The sequence below is a fragment of the Pleurodeles waltl genome, chromosome 5, assembly GCF_031143425.1.
Source record: "Pleurodeles waltl isolate 20211129_DDA chromosome 5, aPleWal1.hap1.20221129, whole genome shotgun sequence".
In the NCBI taxonomy this organism is placed as follows: Eukaryota; Metazoa; Chordata; class Amphibia; order Caudata; family Salamandridae; genus Pleurodeles; species Pleurodeles waltl.
The window spans coordinates 194669072-194692054 of NC_090444.1; the positions used below are offsets into that span (position 1 = coordinate 194669072).

At 42.5% G+C, this 22983-nt stretch overlaps 1 protein-coding gene across 1 annotated transcript in view; it reads left to right on the forward strand.

Annotated features, from left to right (window-relative positions):
- USH2A (usherin) overlaps nucleotides 1-22983 on the forward strand; it is a 3586186-nt gene that overhangs the window by 433391 nt on the left and 3129812 nt on the right. The window contains exon 11 of the mRNA XM_069233891.1: nucleotides 8505-8635. Within this exon, the coding sequence (XP_069089992.1) occupies nucleotides 8505-8635 (131 nt within the window). The remainder of the gene's footprint in view (nucleotides 1-8504; nucleotides 8636-22983) is intronic.

A 22983-nucleotide genomic window follows, 5' to 3' on the forward strand; every position in this document is an offset into this window, starting at 1 on the left:
TGAGGAATTCGACACCAACTGTACACTCTGTCTAGGAATTTGAAACAAAAGAGAAATTGGCTGTCCTCATGAAGAGGCACAGAAAAGAATGCTTGTGACAAATCAATGACCGAGAACCATTCGGCATCGCAAGGAATTTGGAACATTATCACAGCTGGATTCGGTACGATAGGGCAGCATTTGACTATGATGTCATTTATTTTCCTCAAGTCTTGCACAAGTCGGACCTTTCCACTTGGCTTTATTAGTCCCATTATTGGTGAATTACAGGGACTGCTTAACACTTCTTTCAGTACCCCCTGTTTTACAAATTCGTCAATGAGTTGGGCAACTTTCATGAGGGTATCTTGTGGCATGTGGTATTGTGGGGTCTGGGGAAAGATCGCATTGGGCTTTACAGTCACTTTCACTGGTTCCACTCCTTTCATCAATCCCACCTCTTTCCCTGTCATGTCCCACACCTCTTTTCCGACTGTTTCCCGTAATTCTACTGGAATATCTTCTTCAGTTATCATCGGGAAAAGGCAAATCAGGGGATACTCTTCATCGACCGTTTCCATTTCATCCCCCTCTACACTATCCTCTTCCTCCCCATCACTGCTCGTCTGTATCGTTATTCCTTCGTTCGAACACATGATCGAACATCCCAATTTGCACAATAGGTCTCTCCCTAACAGTGCTATTGGGCTTGAGTCACATATCACAAACTGATGCACCCCTTGATAGTTACCGATGCTGACTGGTACCGGATCTGTTATTGGGTTTGTCAGGTGCCTGTTTGCTACTCCCACCACTTGAACTGTCCTCCCTGAGAGTGGCAAATTTGGTACTTCACTACTCTTAACAGTTGAACGTGTGGCTCCTGTGTCCACCAAGAATGAAACACGATGACCCATTACCCTTCCCTCTACGTACGGACCCTTTTGATCAACCTCTAAGGATGCTGCAAGCACACAATCTCCTTCCTCTTCTGAGCTCTCACTCTCCCATACATTGTTTATTCCACTCTCACTGTGTAATGGGAACTGTTGTACGGTGCCATTTGTACTCATTACCTGACCCGAGACCTGTGGAGGAACCATCACTTGCTGCTGACTCATTGGTGCCAAAGGTATTTGCATTTGCTGATTAGGTACCATGGGTAACTGCTGTTGCATCGGCTGCATTTGCGTCATCTGCATACGAGGCATCTGCATCTGCTGCGGCTGCATAGGTTGTAATCCCTGCAATTGATTTATGGTCTGAAAATTTGGGTTTGGACTTCTCATTTTCGGTCCTCTCATTGTCTGAAATGCATTGACATCATTGTTTTGCTGACCAACACCTACACCTGCACCTGCACCTTCCTGCACCACCATCCGGCACTCGCGTTTCCAATGACCTACAATTCCGCACACGTGACACGGCATCACTTTCTTCATTGCCTGCACACCCGTCACAACAGTGTTTAAATCCGGACCATTATTCACAAAACCTCCTCTGCCTCTCGCCTGTGGCTGAAACGCCATGTTTCCCTGCAACTGCGGCTGCGGTTGCGGTACCTGCTGTTGGAACCCTTGCATCCCTTGCAAACCTTGCAGACCTGTCTGAGCTGCTTTAAGTTGCATCATCATCACCTTCTCTTTCAACTTTTTCTGTTTCACCTCAATCTCGTCGCTACAGTATTTCGCATAATTCAAGACCTCATCAATCGGTTTCGACTGCCAGCAAATCAAATGCGACTTTATCATCTGACTTATCTCTGGTCTCAACCCTTCCACAAATCTGAACACAAAATGAAGCATATCTTTCGCCTCGATTGTTTCCGTGCCACTGTAGTTCTTAAACGCCTTCAACAATCTCTCATAGTAACTATGAATCGATTCTTTAGCCTCTTGGGCAGTTCGATCAATCTTCTGCCAATCCACATTTTTCGCGGCAACCTTCGTCTTCAAATGCTCAATCACCTTGTAGTACAAACTCATCACCATAGGTGATGGTGCACCCGTCTCCCTATCTCTCTCTGGTTCACTTGTCGGCCAACCTACAGCTCTTTTACAATCCTCCCACAAATCTGCCGGAACCACGATCTCAAAGAGAGTGTTCAGGTCTTCCCAGAGACATTTTGCAAGCTTCACAAACCTATCAGTTTGTTGATACCATTCAATCGGCTTCTCTCTCAGTTTGGGAAAATCATCTGTAAATGACTGAATGTCGCTTCTGTGCCATGGTACATGTATTAATTTTCCACCTGCTGTCTCCCTCATTGGTAACATGGTTACTGTCTCGCTGCTTTGTGGTCTCTTCTCGTTGTGCTCTGTAGCACTGTCCCTCCTCTTATCCTTCCTCTTTACCCACCTGCTTTCCCACTTGTCTAAGCACCTCCACACTTGGGCACTCTGCAACAATTCTCTAAGGTGTGCCTTCATACCTGCTGACCTCATGTGTTCAAAATCTGTGGTCCCAAAATCTAACCTGTAGCTCCTGCTCAAGTGTTTCGTCTTGCCTATGTCAATCCTGTTTCTGTCCGCTACTTCCTGCAAACTTTTATGTACCTTGTTCACTTCTTTCGTGATCTTTGGACATAGATACCTCAGCTCCTCTTCCGTGTAGGACTCCAACCTATTCACACCCATATTCCCTTCCACCAATTCTTGTGCTTCCATGTTCAGCCTCATCCTATTCAGGTACTCTTCTCCTTTCCCACTGTCTGAATTTTGTGTGGAATTCAAGCTGTTGAACCACTGTGTCAGCTGTTGCGCATTTACCCCCATCAGTGTAGCATTCACATCAACTGCCATTGATGGTTGCGGCAACTTTTCAGTATTCGATGTTAAAGGTATTATCAGTGGGGGACTCGACCTCACCAGTGTAGACTGAGCACATATGGGACTAAACTCCATCAAGGATCCAGATCCACTTGGCTGAGCCGCTATCGGAGTTATCCCTGGAGTGTTCTCTATGCACCTCCTCTCTGTCCCATTCTGCAGCATTGATCCCTGTCTGTTCATGCCTAAGTTAGGCTGGCTATACAGAGGTACCGGTGGACCTACAGTAGTGGGTAGTGATATCGCGTCTGGGTTCTGTCCATTTCCCATGTTCTGAGGCATGTTCATCCCCATACTATGGGTCATCATTGCCGGCATGCCCATCTGACTCCCCGTCATCTGAGCATGAGCGTTTCCTCCCTGCATCTGCTTTTGGGGCATCATAAACTGTGTTGATTCAGCCTGTGTCATTGTTGGATTGTGACCATTCTGTACTCCCCTTACTGTTTGTTGTAGAACCATTCCTCCACTATTGTCACTGCTGTAGTACCCTGGCATCTGCGGTTGATAATTTTCTGCTGGTTTCATTATGGGCACATCTGGATATATTCTCCTAACCTGCGGTATCTGCGGGGTGAACAGTAAACTCGGGTCCTTAGATCCCGATGGCGCTCCTGAACTCTGGGTTTCACTGTTCTGTACCGATGCCGTAGGGGCAGAACTGGTACTTGGACCTTGTCCATTCTCCGCATAAGGTGGTGGACGGTCGTTCAGCAATTGCATTATTAACTCCTCATCCTCTAACTCCTCTTCTCTTCTCAATTTTTCCTCGTCTTCTCTATCCTTGGAACACTTCCTGTCTGTCTTACAGGTAGCTTTCTTACCTGTCTCCTCTTCCTCCTTAGTAATTGCGGGAAACAATTTTATTCCCTGCAATATATCTGACCTCCACACCTTCTGCGCATTATCCCACCTAGCATCCGCTAGTGTCTTTTCTACCTTCCTCATCCTTGTTTCAAACTTATTCTTCTGTTGCTGTCTAGCCATTAATTCCCAGATTGCTAGAGCCTCAAACTGTGCTGGCCTTGGAGGCACCTTCATGTCATACATCGTGAATCTCAGATTCTCTAGGATCCTTATATTGAATGTCCCATGTATCGGGAACGCTACGCTCCCATGTTTCTCTGTCAGTTTGTGCCATTGCTTTAGCCAAAGACACGGAGCTACCCCTTTTTCCTCCATTACAATATAAGCTGGTGTGCCCTCGGGCGGCGTCTCCTCTCCTACGCTCGCTTTGATGTAAGACTCCCCCTTCATCGCGCTCCTAAATGCTTTAAGGAATTTCATTTTCTCGTCTTTTAATTCACAAAGTTTATAATCAATAGGTCACTTTTATTCCACAAAATTTGTAATCAATAGGTGACTTTAATTCCCGGAATACTCTTCGCCTGCCTTTCCCCTTCCAATCGAGCCCCACGGACTGCGTCCAATCCGTGCACGACCCTTCTCTCTCCAACCTATCCCAGCGCGGCTCCTAGTGACGTCACACTCACACACACTGCGGCTGACAAAGCCTCGCGGCTAGTCTTCCTTCACTCAGCTCCTCTCGTAACAACTTCTTGCATGTATCGCGAGCTACCAAAAACTAAAACAGATCTGTCGGTTTACTACAGGAAGGGTAACACAATCGCTTCAGGACCTTAGGGACCTTTCACTAGCCTCGGCCGCTATTCCGTCTTTCTCAGTCCCCACATTCGCAAGCAAATCTGACCTGCAGACCTACTCTCAACTTGTCAATGATCTATTCTAGTGCACTTAGAATCTTGTCAAAGCCCGAAGTCGAAGTTTCTTTCACTCCCTAACACACGTGCCGACTTGTTGGCCACGCCCGATCAACCTACTAAACCGCCCAGACCACAACATGGATCAACATACTCCGGAGTCTCTTGACCTCGCAGGGCCCGTCTCAACAACAACAACCACGTGGACCTTTTTATGCACAAAGCGCCACACGCACATGAAGTTCGACGACTTCCCTACTCTCACACCCGGAGCCGCACCTCCGCTGTTTCTATGAAGTTCGACGACTTCTCTACTTCTACACTCGGAGTCGCACCTCCGCTATCCTTTAAAAAAGAAAAAAAATCCTCGCAACCTTTTCACACACCCTGCGGCAATAAGCTGTGCAAGCGCAAAACTCTAACTTCACTCATACCATCACTAGTACCGCCAACGCTGTTTCCACACCTCCGTTCTCTCCATTCGCAAGCTCCGAGATCCCGGGAAAGTCGCGGTGGACCTAGCCCATCATCATTCTGTCAATCAGTTTTATCCAAGAAAAATCTAATTCAACTTCTCGAATGAGGCCTCAAAATGCGTAACCGTTAATTCAACACCATGTATTTTAATAGTACAGGGTCCCAAAAGACGAAACCGTCCTCTGCTACCATCTACTGATAGAGCGAACCGTAGTAACAATTTACCTGTGTTCGGACGCTCTTTAGGCCGATGAATCTTTTGACTAAGTGGGAACTCTCTGTACTCTTAATCGATCCGTCGCATCAGATCAATAATCAATAACGTACATAAGCAATACCTTGATCAACATAACACTTAATGATTAATCCAGAATACATTTCGGCGAACCCTGACCTTTCAGTCAGGAATAACCACACCAGTTTATTGCAAAGTTAGTGAATGTATTACCCTATATTAACAAAGCTAGCACAATATATATGTGTCTCAACACCAAATGATAAACATAAATGAACATTAATAGCTGTCCATAGCGTCGAAACAAGTGTAATCTATGTAGCATTTGAATCACAAGGCATTCGATAATGGCAATGCAAAACACTAATACGATAATCTGTAGTGGGCTAATTGCGTACATTTAGTCAGCATAACAAGATCTCAAATTGCATCGTGCGACATATGGAATCCTCATCTAACCTCAAATTAGCTTCGGCATGTGGGACTTCATGCAAAAACAATTTAGCAACATTAATTTAGAAAACTCCTAGCTAGGGCCCTTATCAAAATCAGCAGTTGGTTACCTAAAAGAAACACAATGCAATTTTACAATTTCCTTTCATATTTACCAATTACGATCAGCATACAAGGAAGTCTTCGTCTCACAGGTACCGTTTCTCGATCAGCATGGGACGGGGCAAAGGGGCAGGGGTGAACGGGGCAATCGCCTCACGGCGGCAAGTTAAGACTACTACTTCATGCAAAGGGACAAATCAAAGTTAAAGTCTCTATGGCAAGAATCATTAAAGTCTCTTTCTCTCGACTAGAGAAAGCATCAAAGTCTCTCAAAATGGCGTCGCAGCAAAGTGGGCCATAATAGCTACGAAGTCTGCAAAATGGCGGGTATCGAGCTGGTAATGGCTACTTTCTTCTTGTGCACCTGGTTTTCATAGACAACAGTTCAAATCCAGTAGGGTCTCCATTGGAGGGTTCATAGGTTAGCTTCAAATTGTCCAATCAAAAACGACAGTTCTCAAGCTTTTACTTAAGCATACATTATCCTTGGAGATGGGTACGCAAATCGCAACATTGTCTACCAATTAGCTCACTTTCAGAGCCTCCATTGTCCGCACCTGCAAGTCGACCTTGAATTAAAGAGAAAATATGCCATGCTGGCACGAAACTTTAAGATAAGCATGTGAACAGTTTCTGTGGAAAAATACAGCTTCAAGCAGAAATACACGTTTAATAGCACATTGGAAAAATACGAACATCTAAACCGTGAGACCAGGCCACTAGGCCAAAGCCTCCGCTAAAGTAATGCTAAGCTAAAGCATTTCAAACAAGCAAATCGTAGCACACGTTTATGATTATGTCGGATTAGTGCAATTCTAATACACCACGTTATATAAAGCACGCGTATAAATGTTGGCAAACTACTCTGAGGGCACATTTTGTCCCCGTACAATCTTTATTAGTTCGGTTAAAGTCACACATGATTATTTCACACTACGTTTATGCGTTAATAAATCAAAACTTTCATTTTCTGCTTCATCAGTAGGCAGATAGTGTTGGGCTGTCTATAGACCCCTAATGATGATCGTGCTGCGTACTCAGTCTGGTCTCTGCCTGCCTTGCAGATTGCAGAAATATACCAACTGAATAAGTGAAAAAGAGCAAATACACTTAAACTAGCTTTGCTGCTTTTGTCAGACCTTTATATTTGCATCCATTATTTCCAAATTTGCCTTTATTTTTATTTTGTAAAGTTGACAGTTTTTCACGTGGCACAAAACATATATGCCTTGTATGGCCTGAATTATAAGCCTCGTTTTCCCTAAGAGAAGTGACCAGAGCACACCGCCCTTATCTGCTCTCCTTTAGCCTTCTGTGGGCAGAAATATATTCCTCAAGTGACTTTGCAATCATCTTTCTATAAATATGGACCACCATTAATCACATCCAACTATCGGCATTACTTCCCCAACAGAATATCTGTGTTCTTCATCAACATGGTCCTCTACATACCTCAGTCACAGAAGACAAGATATGTAGTGCAGACTTGTAACCAGAATCTGGTCCGGTTAAATGTCCACAACCAGCCTCCACCCTCCCCCCACTTCCTGGCCCATTGCAGCGGGCTATTACTAGAAATGGGACATGGGAGCATATTTGGCTCATGGCGGTACATCCTGCTTATAAATCAGCCTCTAAGCCTGCAGCCCACCGGGAAAATGTTAGAGTGGCAGACTGGTCAGCCCCGCTGTTAGGATAAGATGGATGAGTCTTCACTTTCTTGGGTCATATCTTATAAACTCTCACATATTCGGAATACTCTTAACCGCGGTTGCATGTCAAAGTACTGCATGGGGAAATCTCGACTGACATAAATATCATGGTCTAACTATTGCTTACAATCATACTGTCCCATTGGATGTAGATTTTTTTTAATTTCTAACTGTAATGGGAAAATATATTTGAAAACAAAACATAGGGCATATTTATATTGCACAATAATGTTATCATGATATTTCAGTACCAGATCCCACTCCTAGGATTTCTGCAAATCATTCTTTTTTCTGCCTCTCCTCTGGCCCATCCTTGAGCTTTCTGGTGTGACTGTTGCATTCCACAAATATTAACCATACTATAACTACTATATCTGATTATAATAATGAAATGTCCCTGTGTTCCGTTTTTACTGATTTTTACAGTTAAATACAGCATGAAATTCACTTATAGGGCTGCCTGTAATTATTTTTAAATGTGGATAAAAACGGAAAATATTTTGTATATTGAGTGGTTCTAAAACAGCTTCAACATTAATATTGCTGTTCCCCATTTACTTATAGTAAAGATGCTTTTCATAGTACAATTAAAACATTTATATCGAAGCAAGGCTATGAATAATCCCATTGCTGAAAATAAACTATATAAAGCAAATATATTTCCTCCTACAGTAAATGATTTTAAAGACACATTGGAGAATTTTTAAGTGAAAGCAATAATCTTCTCAAAAATATGGAGTCAGTCAGGTAACAGAATTTTATGTAAGTTTGGGATTATGTAACAGATGGAGGTTTAATGAAGTAAAGCACAGTTTGTAACAGGTTCATTGTTTCATATGCTCTGGATCAGCAAACTGTCAGGTACAGATGAAAGGTGCATTAAAATGGACATCCTGAAAATTATAAGTCTCTCAGAGGAATACAGTCTTTAATTTTGAATTATATTTCTAATTTTAATGGGTCAGAATCCCTAATGTATAACGTTTCTCTGATGCAGGAAAAAACTGTGAGCTATGCAAGGATCTGTTTTACCGTCAAGGTGGAGTTGGTCTGGCATCAGTCGATGTTTGCAAACCATGTGATTGTTTTGAAGCTGGAACCATCAATGGAAGTCTCCTGTGCAACATGGTGAGTTATACTAACATTATCCATCTTTGGGAAGGATGAAAATTCTTGCAGTGCTCACATTTTGTCAGCATCTGTCTCCTTTATTCTTAGGCAAAGAGTACCATATTAAAAACGTTCTTCATTTTACAATGTCAAATTTAAAAGAGCGTTACCGTTATCGTTGTACTCATCAGGTCATAGGAGTTAATCCCTTCCCCTACTAGCAGGAAGATTCAGACATGATCTGTACGTAACCTGAACAACAAAATGATATGTTCCCTCACATTTGTTCAATCAAACCATGTGATTGATCTAATTAGCACAAATTGATTATCAGCAAAGCCCGGTAGAAGGCGTTTGCCGAAACGCATTCTCTATCCGTCATGTATGATGCATGAAATAAAGAAGGAGAATGCATGGCAAGGATCATTATATGTGTGTGTGTGTGTGTATATATATATATATATATATATATATAAAACAAAGGTTACAGGGACCTTAGAAATTCAGCAGTTATAGTTTGAGTTATTTCAAGTAACTATAACTCACGCCCCAGGGGAACTATAACTCACGCCCTCGCCATGCATAGTCTTATGATCAATAATTTTATTGCAACTGTTGCAGTGACAATATCGAAGATGCTAAAGAAGGTGTCATCAGTGATATAAAATGTGGAGTAATTAGCTGTGCATGGTGAAGGCTAGAGTTATAGTTGCCTTAGGGTGCGAGTTATAGTTACTTGATATAACTATAACTGTTGAATTTCTAAGGTTTTGTGTGAGTAGATCCAGAACCTAACTATAACGTCACTGTAACTTTTGTTTTTTTCAGTGAATTTCTATGTTTGTTTAGCATGCACATATGTGAATATAAGCAGTGCGGTTTGGCCACAAGGCCTGGATGGCCAGGTCCGTCAGCCAACCCTCCTGCATGCACCCCAACCCAACCAAGCCTTTGGCCATGCATAGCATGAGTTTGGAACAGTGATGTTTTTTATTTTTTCAAATTTTCTATGGATTCGTGGATCTTCAAGTGGATTCATGAATTCGGGATCCCTGGATCCATCTGTGGATCCGCGGATCCACGAATAAGACAACAAAACAACAAATTTGGCAACATTTGCCCACAAGAGGTCCCCAAGGGACTCCGTTATGTGTCCAATGGGGTCAGTATACCAGTACCCTGACCCCTTATGTGTTTTTTCTCTCTTCTTTTCCCACCCCTGAGCTGATGCAACAAACAAAATGGCAGCTGCATGTTTTCTGTCAGGCTGCGGCCAGCCAATCAGATTCTTTTTGTGGCCCATGAATCCACATCCCTATATATCTATATTTTTTGGCCTTAAATTACTTCAAAGTTACTGAACAGATTAACACAAAATCACAAAGTGTGAACTGCGCAACAGAATCCTGCCTAAATTGATGTAATTTGGTTCAGTGGAATAGCCGTGAATATGAAATATTTGAAAGAAAAACCACAGACTCATTCATACACTGTCATTCACTCATACATGCACTCAGAGACTCATGCACCCACTCACACACCCACTCAATCATGCACACACTCCGATTCACACACCCACTTTCAGACCCACTCACAGATCCACTGACAAAGACAGGCCCTGTGGCCAGCCTGCACTGTGAGCGGCCAAAGGACATGAGGGGCACAGGGTTGGGTGGTTATAAGGGCTTGGCTGCAACCCCCACACCCTAAGGTATCTATAACTCACAACTTCGCCATGTAAAGCTAATTACTCCACATATTATATCATTGATGAGATCTTATATGGCATATTTGATATTATCATTGCAACATTTGCAATAAAATTATGAATAAGAAAACTGTGCATGGCAAGGGCGCGAGTCTTAGTTACCTTAGGGCGCCAGATATAGTCACTAGAAAGAACTCTAACTATAACTGCTGAATTTCAATGGTTTTGTACAAGTAAATTGAGTACTTAACTATGACATCCCTCTAACCTTTGTCCCTGGCAGTCACCACACTAGGTAGTTATAGTTAGGACCTAGTTTCTATAAAAAAAAGCAGTTATTTACTTGCCCATATATTTGGCACCACACGATGAATCTTCACAAAAATTTCCAAACAAACTCAGTCATGTCAGCTGCTGTCTGGAATGTTTCGGGGTGATCCGTCAAGTGGGGGCGAGAAAAAAGGTTTAAAAAAAGGAGAGTTTCCCATGTTAATTCCCATAGGGATTTTGAACAGCGAACCACTGGATGGAATTACACCAAATTTGGCAGAAAGGTAGCTCTTGGTCTAGAAAGAGCCCTTTTGTTATTTGGTGTAAATCCATTCAGTAGTTCTTGAGTTATTAAAAAACATTTACATTTGTATATACAGAGATGTGAAGGATTCAGAATCCCTCCTGATCTCGTGCTGAGATCTGATTGGCTGCCAACATTTCAACAAGGAGAAAAAGAAAAAACAAGTAAAGGTGCCAGGGTAGAGTCTCCCCGACCCCTTAGTTCTGGTGCTTGGAAAAAAAAAGCATGGGCTCCCACACCTGCTTTAATTGCAGCTTCTGCATGGGCCAGGTCCGAGGGGTATTTATATTTTGAATGTAGGGGGCCGCCCACCCCCCACAGCCTTGGGGACTGCCACCTCATTATAAATCAAATGTAGGGGAGCCACCTGGCCCCCCCCGCAGCACCAAAGACCACCACTTCCCCGGGGCTCACATTCAAATAAAATGTGGGGGGGCACTCGGCCCCTGCAGCTCCAGGGACCACCACCTCCCTGGGGCAAATATGAAAAGAATAGAAAGGGGGTCCATTTCAGACCCCCACAGCCCGGGTACCACTACCGCTCTGGTGCTAAATGCAGTGTTGGAAGAGGGCCACGCAGCCCCCCTCGAGGAGCCATAGATGGCCCAGGGGACTGCCACCCCCCTGGGCCAGCCCCTGCTGTGTCCTGGGGTGCTTTCCCCCAGGACATAGCTGTTTGCCTTTGCTTGGTGGAGCTGACCGCTCCCACAGAGGAAAAGCAAACAGACTCCGTTTTCTTCAAGAGAGAGCTGTCAAACAGCTCTCCCTTCTAGAAAGCAGAGTTTTCATCTGTCTGATGAAAACATTACTTCCAAATCCAGGGAGCTGCTATTTAAATCAACACCCTGCTTGTGGGAGCAATGCCAACTCCCACAGGACGTGGGGAGCCAGCTCAGACTGCAAGAGCTTTGAGGCACCACCTGCGGTCCTGTCACTCTCTCTCTCTTAAATCCCATAATGGAATGGAAGAGAGAGAGAGAGATAGTCATTGCAACAGTCTCACCATGCAATGACTAAAAAGCACAACAGGGAGTCACCTGTGGCATAATGGTTAAGGTCACAGACTCTCACACTGAAAGTTGAGGGTTCTAGTCCAGTTGTGTCTGTGGTAGTTTCCCTACTTTAATTTGTTTACAACTTCAAAAGGTTAAGGTTCATAATGAAAAGTGATGTCATACTTTTTAATTGACAAATGCATTTGTCTTTTCAATTTGTCCAGACATATCTCATTCTAAGTATATCATTCACCAAAGCCTAAAAACTCTCTCTCTCCCTCTCACTCTTTCTCTCTGTTTCTCTTTTTCAATCTTTCACCCACTCACACACCCACTCACTCTCATGCACCCACTCACAGCCCCGCTCAGACACTCACACACCTACTCACAGACCCAATCAAGATTCACACACCCACTTAAAGACCCACTGAAACCCTCATGCACCCACTCAAAGACCCACACTGACAAAGGCACTAAGACAGTGATGCACAGACAGATACTCTCACCTCCAGATACACCCTCCCCCATCTATTCTCACACCCAGAGAGACATGCAGCAACCAACTCCCACTGCGCACGGCCAAAGGGCATGTTATAGTTACCTTAGGGCACAAGTTATAGTTACTTGAGATAACGCTTACTATAAGTGGTAAATTCCTATGGTTTGGTACGTTTAAAATGTGACCCTAACTATAGCGTCCCTGTGTGTGTGTGTGTATGTGTGTATATATATATATATATATATATAGTTTTCAAAAAAATATTGTTTTCATACAAAATGTATCAAAATTATGCTGATGGAAAATGTATTGCATAATACAACATAATTTGTCTGTTTTGCTGTATCATTTAGATAAATCTGCTACATATTTTGGTCCTCCATTTCTGCACAATCAATTTGGCTCTCACAATGAATAGCTCTGCAGAGTGCTCGTATTGGTCATGAAACCCATTTTTCACGGGCCCCCTAAAATATTTCCAACTTTCACAGGTGTCTGTGACATAGGGGTTATTATTCCACTGCATTTCGTGTAAAGAAAGCTTTCTCATTATTTAAAAAATATATATAAACATTTATGTATATAATAATTTTATGTTAGTAGGTATTTACATTTTTTTAAATAGATTTGTAATTGGAATGATATCTGTATCTTTCATTATTCCAACACTTCTTTACTTGCTTTAGCTTATGTTGGCGTGGGAACAGTAAAACTACCCACTCCAAAGTTCAACATTTTCCCTACTGTCCCTTAGATTGGAGAAGGAATAACAAATCTAATCCTTCCAAACACCAACAGTTTCCTTATTGGTGCTTAGAGCGGAGTTGTAATAGTAAATTTAACCTATTTTAGTCCACCATTTTCCCTACCTTTGCTTAGGCTGGAGTGTGAATAGTAATTCTAACATCTCCAAAGTCCAACAGTTTCCCTGCTTTTGCTTATCTTAGGGTGAGAATAGTAAATCAACCACCCAAACACATGTCCTACTTTTGCTTAAATTGGAATTAGACTAGTCAGTCTGAATCTTTTGAAGTCTAACACTTTGCCAGTGTTGTTTATTTTGGGTTGTTGTTATTTGTAAAATATTGTTCTTTAATGTTTTCATTATTTATGAAAGAAATTGTAATTTTGTATTTTATTGAGTTTTTTTCTACATACATTTTGGGCCAGATGTATAAAAAAACTCTTTTGCGATTCGGTAATAGCGATTTTTAAGAAATTGCTATTTCTGAGTCGCAAAATGGTACGTATCATATTTGCAATTCGGTTATTTCTTAAAAATCGCAAATGCTATTACCGAATCGCAAATTGTGATACCGGCCCCATTCGCACCTATGGGCCTGTAGGCCCATCTTTGCGAATTTTTTGCATTTCCTAACTGGAATTTGCAATTTTGGGAAATGCAAACCCCAAGAATTCTTTTTTGGGGTGCAGCAGAGGGGGCCTTAGGCCACCAGCACCACTTAAAATCTTTCTCATTGTGCCCAAACACTGGTGTTTTTGTTTGCTCTATATTTACCACTAACATTTTATCTGTACAATAATCAGCAAATATATCCAATTTTCTCTGGAGGTCTGTTCTATAATTACTTGATCAGCAGCACAAAGTAGACAGCACACATGTTGACCTCCCATCTTGGGTGAGTGACGTAATCTCCAATAAGGGCCTAGGTAAATAGCTTAGTACAATCGGAGTTGGGGCCAACACACAACCTTGTGGTAATTTGTTCCTTAAACCAGTCTTCTCAGAACACTCCCATCTTTATTTAATTCACAGAGTAGAGTTCCTTCAAAATTACAAGCATCGCACTTGAAATTCAGAGCTTCTCGAAATTATTCCCTAAAGATCTCTCAATTTACTTGGTGGAATGCCGCACGGAAATCTACAAAACAACATACATAGTACATATTTTCCTTATTCTCTGCCACAATCTTCCCATCACGCCTCTACACCCAGCCCTATCTTTTAATATTTAGAAGACACACTTCCCTTATGAAATACATGGTCTCCCTTTCTTTTAATCAGCTTGGGTTTGTGAGAAACAAAAATTGTGCTTGCCTCAATCATATTCCCCTTAATGTTCTTCTTGTGTACTTCCACAAGTCTCTCAAGAGCTGGCATACAAGAATTAGTCATTCAACTCAGCAGCTATTTTTTGACGAAATTGCTTGATTTTCCATTGCATCATTACTCAGTAATACTGACTTAAATCCTGTGAAGTGTTCTCTGTATCAATAAAAGAGCGTCTGTAGGAAAGTCCTTTTTTTTTGCCTGATCACCCCCACTCTTTCTGGATAGGTACTGGTGGTTACTGACTCTTGGCTGTGCCCTGGGTACTGCTTACCAGTCCCAGGGCCAGTGCTCTGTGTAAAATGGATATGCAAATTAGGCTAATTATAATTGGCTAAGTTAACCTACCTATAAGTCCCTAGTATATGGTAGGGCATGTAGGTTTAGGGACCACAGCATAGGTGGTGCACACCTAGGTGCATTGCTGAGGTGCCCAGTGTCATTTTAAAAGCAAGCCTGCCTTGCTGGCTGCTTTTAAAATAAAGTTATATGCAAATTCGACTTTGGAATTAAAGGTACTTCCAAAGTCTTAAACTACCTTATTTTTACATATAAGTCACCCCTAAGGTGTGCCCTATGTGCCCCTAGGGCTGGGTGCCATGTAACTATAAGCAGGGACTTTATAAAAATAGATTTATAAGCCCTGGTGAGGTAAAAACAGCCAAATTCGTTTTTCCCTCATTGAAGTAAATGGCCTTCATAGGCTAGAATGGGCAGACTTTATTTTAAATTTTAAAGTCTCCTTAAATGTTACATACCAAGAATTTGGTATCAAATTGATTGTTATAATAAATCCCACAACTTCCAGTTGTTGGATTTAATATAACCAGTTCAGGTAAAAAGTTTAGACTTTACCTAAAAAGTTGCCAATTTCAGCTCTGCATTGTTTTTGCTGCTGTGCTCTGATTGGCCAGCCTGCAGCAGCTTCTGCCAGGCTACTTTAATGAGGTGTGAAGTGGCCTGGCTTCACACAAAGGAATGTGCTTGGGGGAGAGAATCTCCCCTCAGCAGATGGTGAGGCAGGAAGGGGGAGGGCTGCCAAACTGGTCTTCAAAGGCAGAGAAGGACATCTGGAGCACCCAGCAACACCCCCACATCCTGCAACCCCAGACAGCTAGGTGCCCCCTTGATTAGATTAGGAGAGGGCAGGAGAGGGGTGTGTTTATGATTTTTAGCCACACCAGTGGGTGGGCTCAGCCAGATCTCTCCTCCAAAAATCAGATTCATCCATTTTGGATTTTTAGAGACTGTTGCCTTCTGGGATGGATTTTTGCCACACTTCCCAGGAAGTGGTCATCACAGGGGGACGACCCTGTCCCTGATTGGAGAACCAGGGCCCCCCTGCTTTTCACCCAGGAGCAAGGATAAAACTGGCAGACCTGCACCCACGCCTCAGATCCCCACCAAATTTCAAGAAGAAGGAACTACAAGGAGAAGAAGGACTGCCCTGCTGGACCCCTGGCCTGCACCTGGACCCTGCACTCAGAAAGACTGCACCAGCTGCACACTTGGGCTTCACCACAAGAAGGACTTTGCCTGGCTTCCACTGGTTCAAGGAGGGACTCCCTGTTTGCTACAGGTGAAAAATTGCTATCCAGAGTCCCCTGCACCAACTCCTGAAAAAGTGACCAGCTGACCACTGTCCAGTGGCCAAAAAGGAGTTTGCGCCAGGTGCATTCTGGGAGTTGAAGTCCGCACTTCCCAAGGACCATCACAGAACTTCTGGACCCTTGGGGTGAGCTGTGGACCCCAAAAGAACCTTAAAAGAACATCTGGGTGAAGCCCCAGAAGTTTGGAAAAGATTGGAGAATTTTTTAAAAGAAGCTCCATAAAGTGACTGACCCGACGCGGAAATTCTAGCCGGCTTGCCTCAACCGCGACCCGGCCTGACTTCGTGGTTCGTCCCGGTAAAGAAAAACATCCAAAAAAGAGACTAAGTCCGAACGTAAAAAGTTGAGCGGGACCTTCCAGCCATCTTTTCCGAGAAGGGCTCCACGGACGTCGGATCAAGATCCAGGTTTACCCCGGTCGAAGGATTTTCATCTCGAAAAAACGACTAAGTCCGAAGGTAAAAATCACCACCGAGGAAACCGACTTCGCGTATCCGGACAAGGGCTCCAGGAGGTCGGATCCAACTGGCAGGTTCGTCCCGGGGAAGAAAAACATCAAAAAAGAGACTAAGTCAGAAGGTAACTTTTTAACCGAGGCCTCCCGCGACTTGTAGCCGAGCAGGGCTCCATCGCGGTCGGCCTGAAAGTTTGACTTTGCCCCGGTCCTGGTGCAACCAGATGACCCGATTGGCGCTTTTTGTTTCTAAGCGCTAGAAAATAATAATACTTTAAAAATTCATATCTCCGGTTCCCCTGAACCGATTTTAATCGTTTTTGTGTCATTTTAAAGATAAAAATATAAGCTATTTTTATAAATTGGTTTTGGATTTTTAAACTGTTTCCTGTGTTATATTTAATTACTGTTTTGTGATATTTGAATGCTTTACACTTTGTCTCCTAAGTTAAGCCTTGACGCTCGATGCCAAGCTACCAAGGGTAGAGCTGGGATTAATTTACTGAGACCTAACTGTACTTATGTGGAGGTTTGTGGCTTGTTGCTAGGTGTAGGTACCTACCTGCCCTACCAATAACCCATTTTCCAACAGCGTCAAACATTGCTGAGCCTGGATAAGCTGGAGTGTCAGGGAGTTCTTGGAGATAATTAATTATTAATGAAAAAAAGCATTTCTATTGATTGTAATATTTAAATCAGATTACATATATCTTTTGGCCATATAAACAGATATTAGTTAATATCTATTTTGAAGTTCATTTTTTTTTTTTTTGTATATTTTTAATTTCATGGTATTTAATTGTTTCAATTCAATTTTATATCAATGTAACATATTTGAGTACTATCTGTGTATATATATATATATATACATATATATATATATATATATATATATACACACACATACTCAGGGAAGTTATAGTTAGGCTCACATTTGAAACGTACCAAACCATAGAAATTCACCTGTTCATAGTTAGTGTTATCTCAACTGACTATAATTCGTGCCCTAAGGCAACTATAACTTTCGCCCCTGTCATGCAGTTGTTTTGTTGAAACATTTACCACAAATATTGCATTGATGTTACCAAAGATGCCACGAGTGCCGTTATTTGTGGGGTATACCTGTGGCCAACCCCCACCACACACGGCCCAAGTGTGTGTGTGGCATGGAGTCGGATGGTTATAGGGGGTTGGTCGCCCTGCGGTCAACCTCAGCCACGCACAGGCAAAGGGTGTGTACAGCAAACGTTAAAAAAACTCTTGAAATTCCTTGAAAAGATCAAAGTTTACATAACCCCTATAGTTAGGAAATATACATTTAAAAAAAAAGAAATTCACTTAAAAAATAAATGTTACAGGAACATTTTAAATATACAAAACCATAGAAATTAATCAGTTATATTTAGAGTTATTTCAAGTATCTCTACATTGTGCCCAAAGGTAACTATAACTAGCGTCCTTGTCATGCACTGCTAATTACTTCACATATTGCAACACTTTTGACAACTTTGATCACATCACTGATAATATCACTGTAATATTTGCAGTAAAATCTTTGAGGAAAAAACTGTGCATGGCCTTGAGCGCGAGTTATAGTACCTTAGGACAAGAGTTACAGTTACTTGAAATAACTAACTATAACTGGCAAATTCCTATGGTTTTCTATATTTAAAATGTGACTCTAAATAGAACATCTCTGTGACCTTTGGTTTTTTAAGTGAATATACCAAAGACTACAGGAACGTTATGGTTAGGTTCAGAATTTGCACACACAAAATCATGGAAATTCAGAAGTTATAGTTAGACTTATCTCACAAAAATAGATTTTTAGGGACCAAACATTAAGCAGAAATGAACCTTTTGTACTATAGAAAATCTGTTTCGCTGGATTTGTCACCGAATGATTTCTTTTTTGTTGTTGTTGATTTTAGCGAACTTGACATGTCCCTTCCCAAAAATCCCTAAACTTGACAAAACTACCTTTACACATTTCTAACACCTATAATTAAAGCCAGCACGTTAAATTGCATATATTGATATTTCACATTTATTTTCTTTTATGCTGGTTATTCATATAGAGCTTTATGCCACCATAGGTTGGTCTCAAAGCACTGAAGTGAAAGCAGGAGAGAGGGAAAGAAGGGCCAGTGGAGATGAAACAAGGATAACACTGAGGGAATGAGAGCAGTTGGGGCTGTGTCACCGGATTTCACAATGCTCCTATCCTCTGGACAGCAGGGGGAGATGGGGGGAGTTGCAGAGATGTGCAGGGAAGTGGCTGGAGAGGGAGAAGCAAGACGGGCCAGGAGAGGGCATGTAGAAGCATCACTATTGCTTCTTTGCAAATGCATGCACACCAATCCTTGACTTAAAAGAGAATGGGTCCATTAGTTAAAATATATCTTTAATTTTATTTATAGCATGCACTATGTATTGTTATTAATAAGAAATTGGTGGCTGTTTCCACCAGCATCCTGTTTGAGGGCGTGCACGCTGGAGGTCCCCCATGCCTAGGCTATCAAAACTAGACTTGCCATGCAAATTTAACACAGGAGTGAATTTATTCATTTTAGTGCTAGGAATAAAAGCAACCCTAGCTGCAGAGGTTTAACAAGGCACTGTGTAATACCTACAATTACCAAAATGATTTGTTTAAAATACACAGAGAAAAAAATAAAAACAAAATAAATAGGGATACTTTCATGTCTGCTAGGGCTAAGGGAGATCTGGAAAATAGGTGAGTTTTTAAAGCCGTGTTAAACACTGCATGAAAAGTAGTTTTTACTTAGTACTAGATTTATCACACCCAGGCTCAGCGACGTTCATGTGTTGGTCTCTGGAAGGTGAGATGCTTCCGTGGTGTATAACTCATGCCCTTAGGTTACTATGACTGGAGATCGCGCCATGCACTGCTAATTACCCCACCTCTTAAATCAGTCATGACACTGTCCATGACATCATTGCTAATATCACTGCCAATATTTTAGGTCCTTTCATGACACAATGAGCTCCTTCCTAACACTACTTAGGCTTATGTGAAATATTCCCATGTTATCCTAAGAAGCTAAGTATCTACAATGAGGAAACATGCGAGGGGCAGTTTTTCCCTCACCAGGGCATATAAAACAACTCTCATAATATCCCTGCTTATAGTTATATGGTGTCCTACCCATGAAGTACCTAGGGGAGACCTTTGGGGTGACTCATATGTAAGAATAAGAATGAGGTAGAGTATCACTTTGGAAGTACCTTTAATGCCAAAGTTGAATTTGCACACATTTTACTTTTTTTTTAAAGACAGTCTGCAAAGCAGTACTGCCTTTAAAAATGAATGCAGACAACACAGCAGTGCACACTCCAGTGCAGAAAATCTACTTTGCCTCTCAACCTCCCTGCGCAATTGTATACTTGGGACATAAGGTAGTTTGAACCCCCTTGCCTAATATCTGCTAGGGAATTACAGCACTCTATCTTTTCCAATTGTAATTATACCACTGTACCATATACCTTTTATTCAGAGCCCAGGGCACAATCCGAGTCAGTTACCATCAGTATCAGTCAGGAAAATTGTGGTGAGCATGCTAAAAGGATGTCTTTATCACAACTCTACACTATTTTATTCTATGCCGCTCCACTGAATGCCACTCTAATATATAATATTCCTCTCTATTTCATTGTATGCCACTCCATGCCGCTCAACTCTGTACTACTCTGTGTTGGACCTGGCCCTTTTACAGGGTCATTACCCAGACTTTTTGCTTTTTGCCTCCTTATTTTTCTGACCTTAGTTGGCTGACGTTTTGACTCTGAGCACTTTTTCACTGCTAACCAGTGCTAAAGTGCATGTGCTCTCCCTTACAAAATTGGTATGATTGGATTATACCTCATTGGCATACTTAATGTACCTTCAAGTCCCTTGTAAAGTGGTATCCCTATACCCAGGGCCTGTAAATTAAATGCTACTAGTGGGACTGCAGTGCTGCTTGCGCCACCCACTGAAGTAGCCTTCAAACCTACCTAAGGCCTGCTTGCGCAGGGCCTGTGTGCGCAGTTTCCTGCCACAGGGACCTGGCATCTAAATTTACTTGCCAGGCCCAGAACTCCCCTTTTACTACATGTAAGTCACCCCTAAGGTACGCCCTAGCTAGCCCTTTGAGCAGGGTGCCATGTATGTTGAAGAAAGGACATGTGCCATGTTGCGTGGCCTGTCCTGGTAGTGACAAACAGCCTAACTTGGTGTCTCACTGCTGTGAGTGCTGCCTCCTAATAGGATTGCATTGGAAATGCCCTGCCTTATGTGTAAGGGGTATTGTATGATTTATGATGGGTAGCGTAGGCATGTTTGGTATGGTTGTGATAGTGGTAAGAAATGCTGCTTACTGGTGTAGGTGTATTTTTTATTACTATCACAGAAATGCCACTTCTAGAAAGAGCACATTTATCTGTGCTTATGACTTTGGTGTTTTGCAGCTTGCCTGTAATCCACATCTGGGCAGACTGACAGTTGTGGCTTTGTGCATACTTCTCAGACAGCCTGAACACAGGTAGGGTGGAGGTGTCACAGAGGTGCATCTACACATTGTAAAGCCTTCCTGGGCTGAGAGAAGGGAGAGGCGGGGCACACCTGCATTTGTAAAGGCTGTGCCCTGTCCTCACACAACAGGGTCGTTAACCCCCCACTGATGTTTGGAGCCTGTGCTGAAAGGAGAGAAGGGGCACTCCCAGAACCAGTTGTAACTGGCTGTAACCTCCTATCCATACCATTGTAAAACACACTGTAAGCCCAGTATAAGTACAGGGGAATTTTCCCCACAATTTGAACATTCTTGGAACTTGAAACTGGACACAGAACGCTGATGAATGGACTCACCAGGAAACCACCTTGGACTGCTGCTGCTGTGCTGACCTGTGACCTGCCTGGTCACTAGGAGGAACTGCCACCATCTGCACCCCTTGTGCTGGCCTGTAGCTGGGCCCACCAGCCCTGTACTTCCTTGTGCTCTTGTTTGTTCCCAGGGGCAGGATGCTGTGGCCCCTGACCCCTGCAACGATCTCTACTGCTTTTCCAGAATGCAGGGTCGTTAAGCCCTATAGTGTGAGGACAGGACAAGTCTACTCAGATGTAGGTTAGGCAGTGCTAAGCTTTGCCCCAGTCAAGCCAGTTAATGGCCCATTAAGGCCCATCAAATCCCGCCTAATCTCCCATTGTGTGTGGCTGTTTAGAGGAAATGCACAAGGCCCTGCTGTCACTTACCCCGGACGTGTACTGGAGACACAGAAGGCTAAGCAGGTACACAGTGCCAAGACGAGGACTAAAAGTGGCATTTTTTAAATTGTGATAATAAATTTGACTTTACCATTAAAGAAGATTTATCATTACAATTCAATAGGTACTAAACATTACAGCTCAATCTCCATCCAATAAGGAAATATACTTAATCACTATAGGGGTAGGTCTCATAGTAGTGAAAAACAAATCTGCAAGTTATTCACTACTGGGACATGTGAAACTAAAAAGTATATGTCTTGCTTTTTACTTACACAGCACACTATCTTATGGCCTACCCAGGGCCTAACTAGGGCCTATCATAGGGGTGTCTTATTTGTAATAAAAGGGGAGTTTAAGGCTTGACAATAGGTTTAAAATGCCAAGTCAACATGGCAGTGAAACTGCACATACAGGCTTAGCAGTGGCAGGCCTGAGACATGTTTAAAGGGCTACTTAAGTGGGTGGCAAAATCAGTGCTGCAGGCCTACTATTAGCATTTAATTTACAGGCCCTGGGTACATGCAGTGCACTTTACTAGAGACTCATAAGTAAATAAATATGCCAATTATGGATAAGCCAACATTAACATGTTTTAGAGTACAGAGTACCTGCAGTTTAGCATTGGTCAGCAGTGATAAAGTGCCAATAGCCCTAAAGCCAACAAAAATGAATTCAACAAAAATTGGAGGGAAAAGGCAAAATGTCTTGGGATGACCCTGCACAAAGGGCCGTTCCAACAAAAGGTTTCACCTTTGTTTTTTTCCATTGAATTTAAATATTTTTTAATACAAACATGTTTCAAATCATAGAACCCAGTGTTGTGAAGTGGAGAGTGGAAATTGGGTGCTGTATGGTAGAGTGGAGAAATATGGCGTATTGTGTAGTGTCATAGAGGTAGAGTGGACTCAGAGTAGAGTGTGGTACAGTGGAGGTTCATACAGGGAAATAGCTTCTAGTGTAGTGTCATAGAGTGGTGTGCTGTAGAGTGGAGTGGGGTTCATTAGATTGTGATAGACTAGAGTAGTGGAGTGGAGTAGAGTGGAGTGGCATAGTATACACTGGGATAACGTGTTATAAATGCTGTGGTGTGTTGTATCCTTCAGTGGTGTGGAGTGCAAAAGAGTGGACAGGTATAGTGCAGTATTGAGTAAAGTGTTATAAATTGCAGTGGCATTTTCTACAGTAC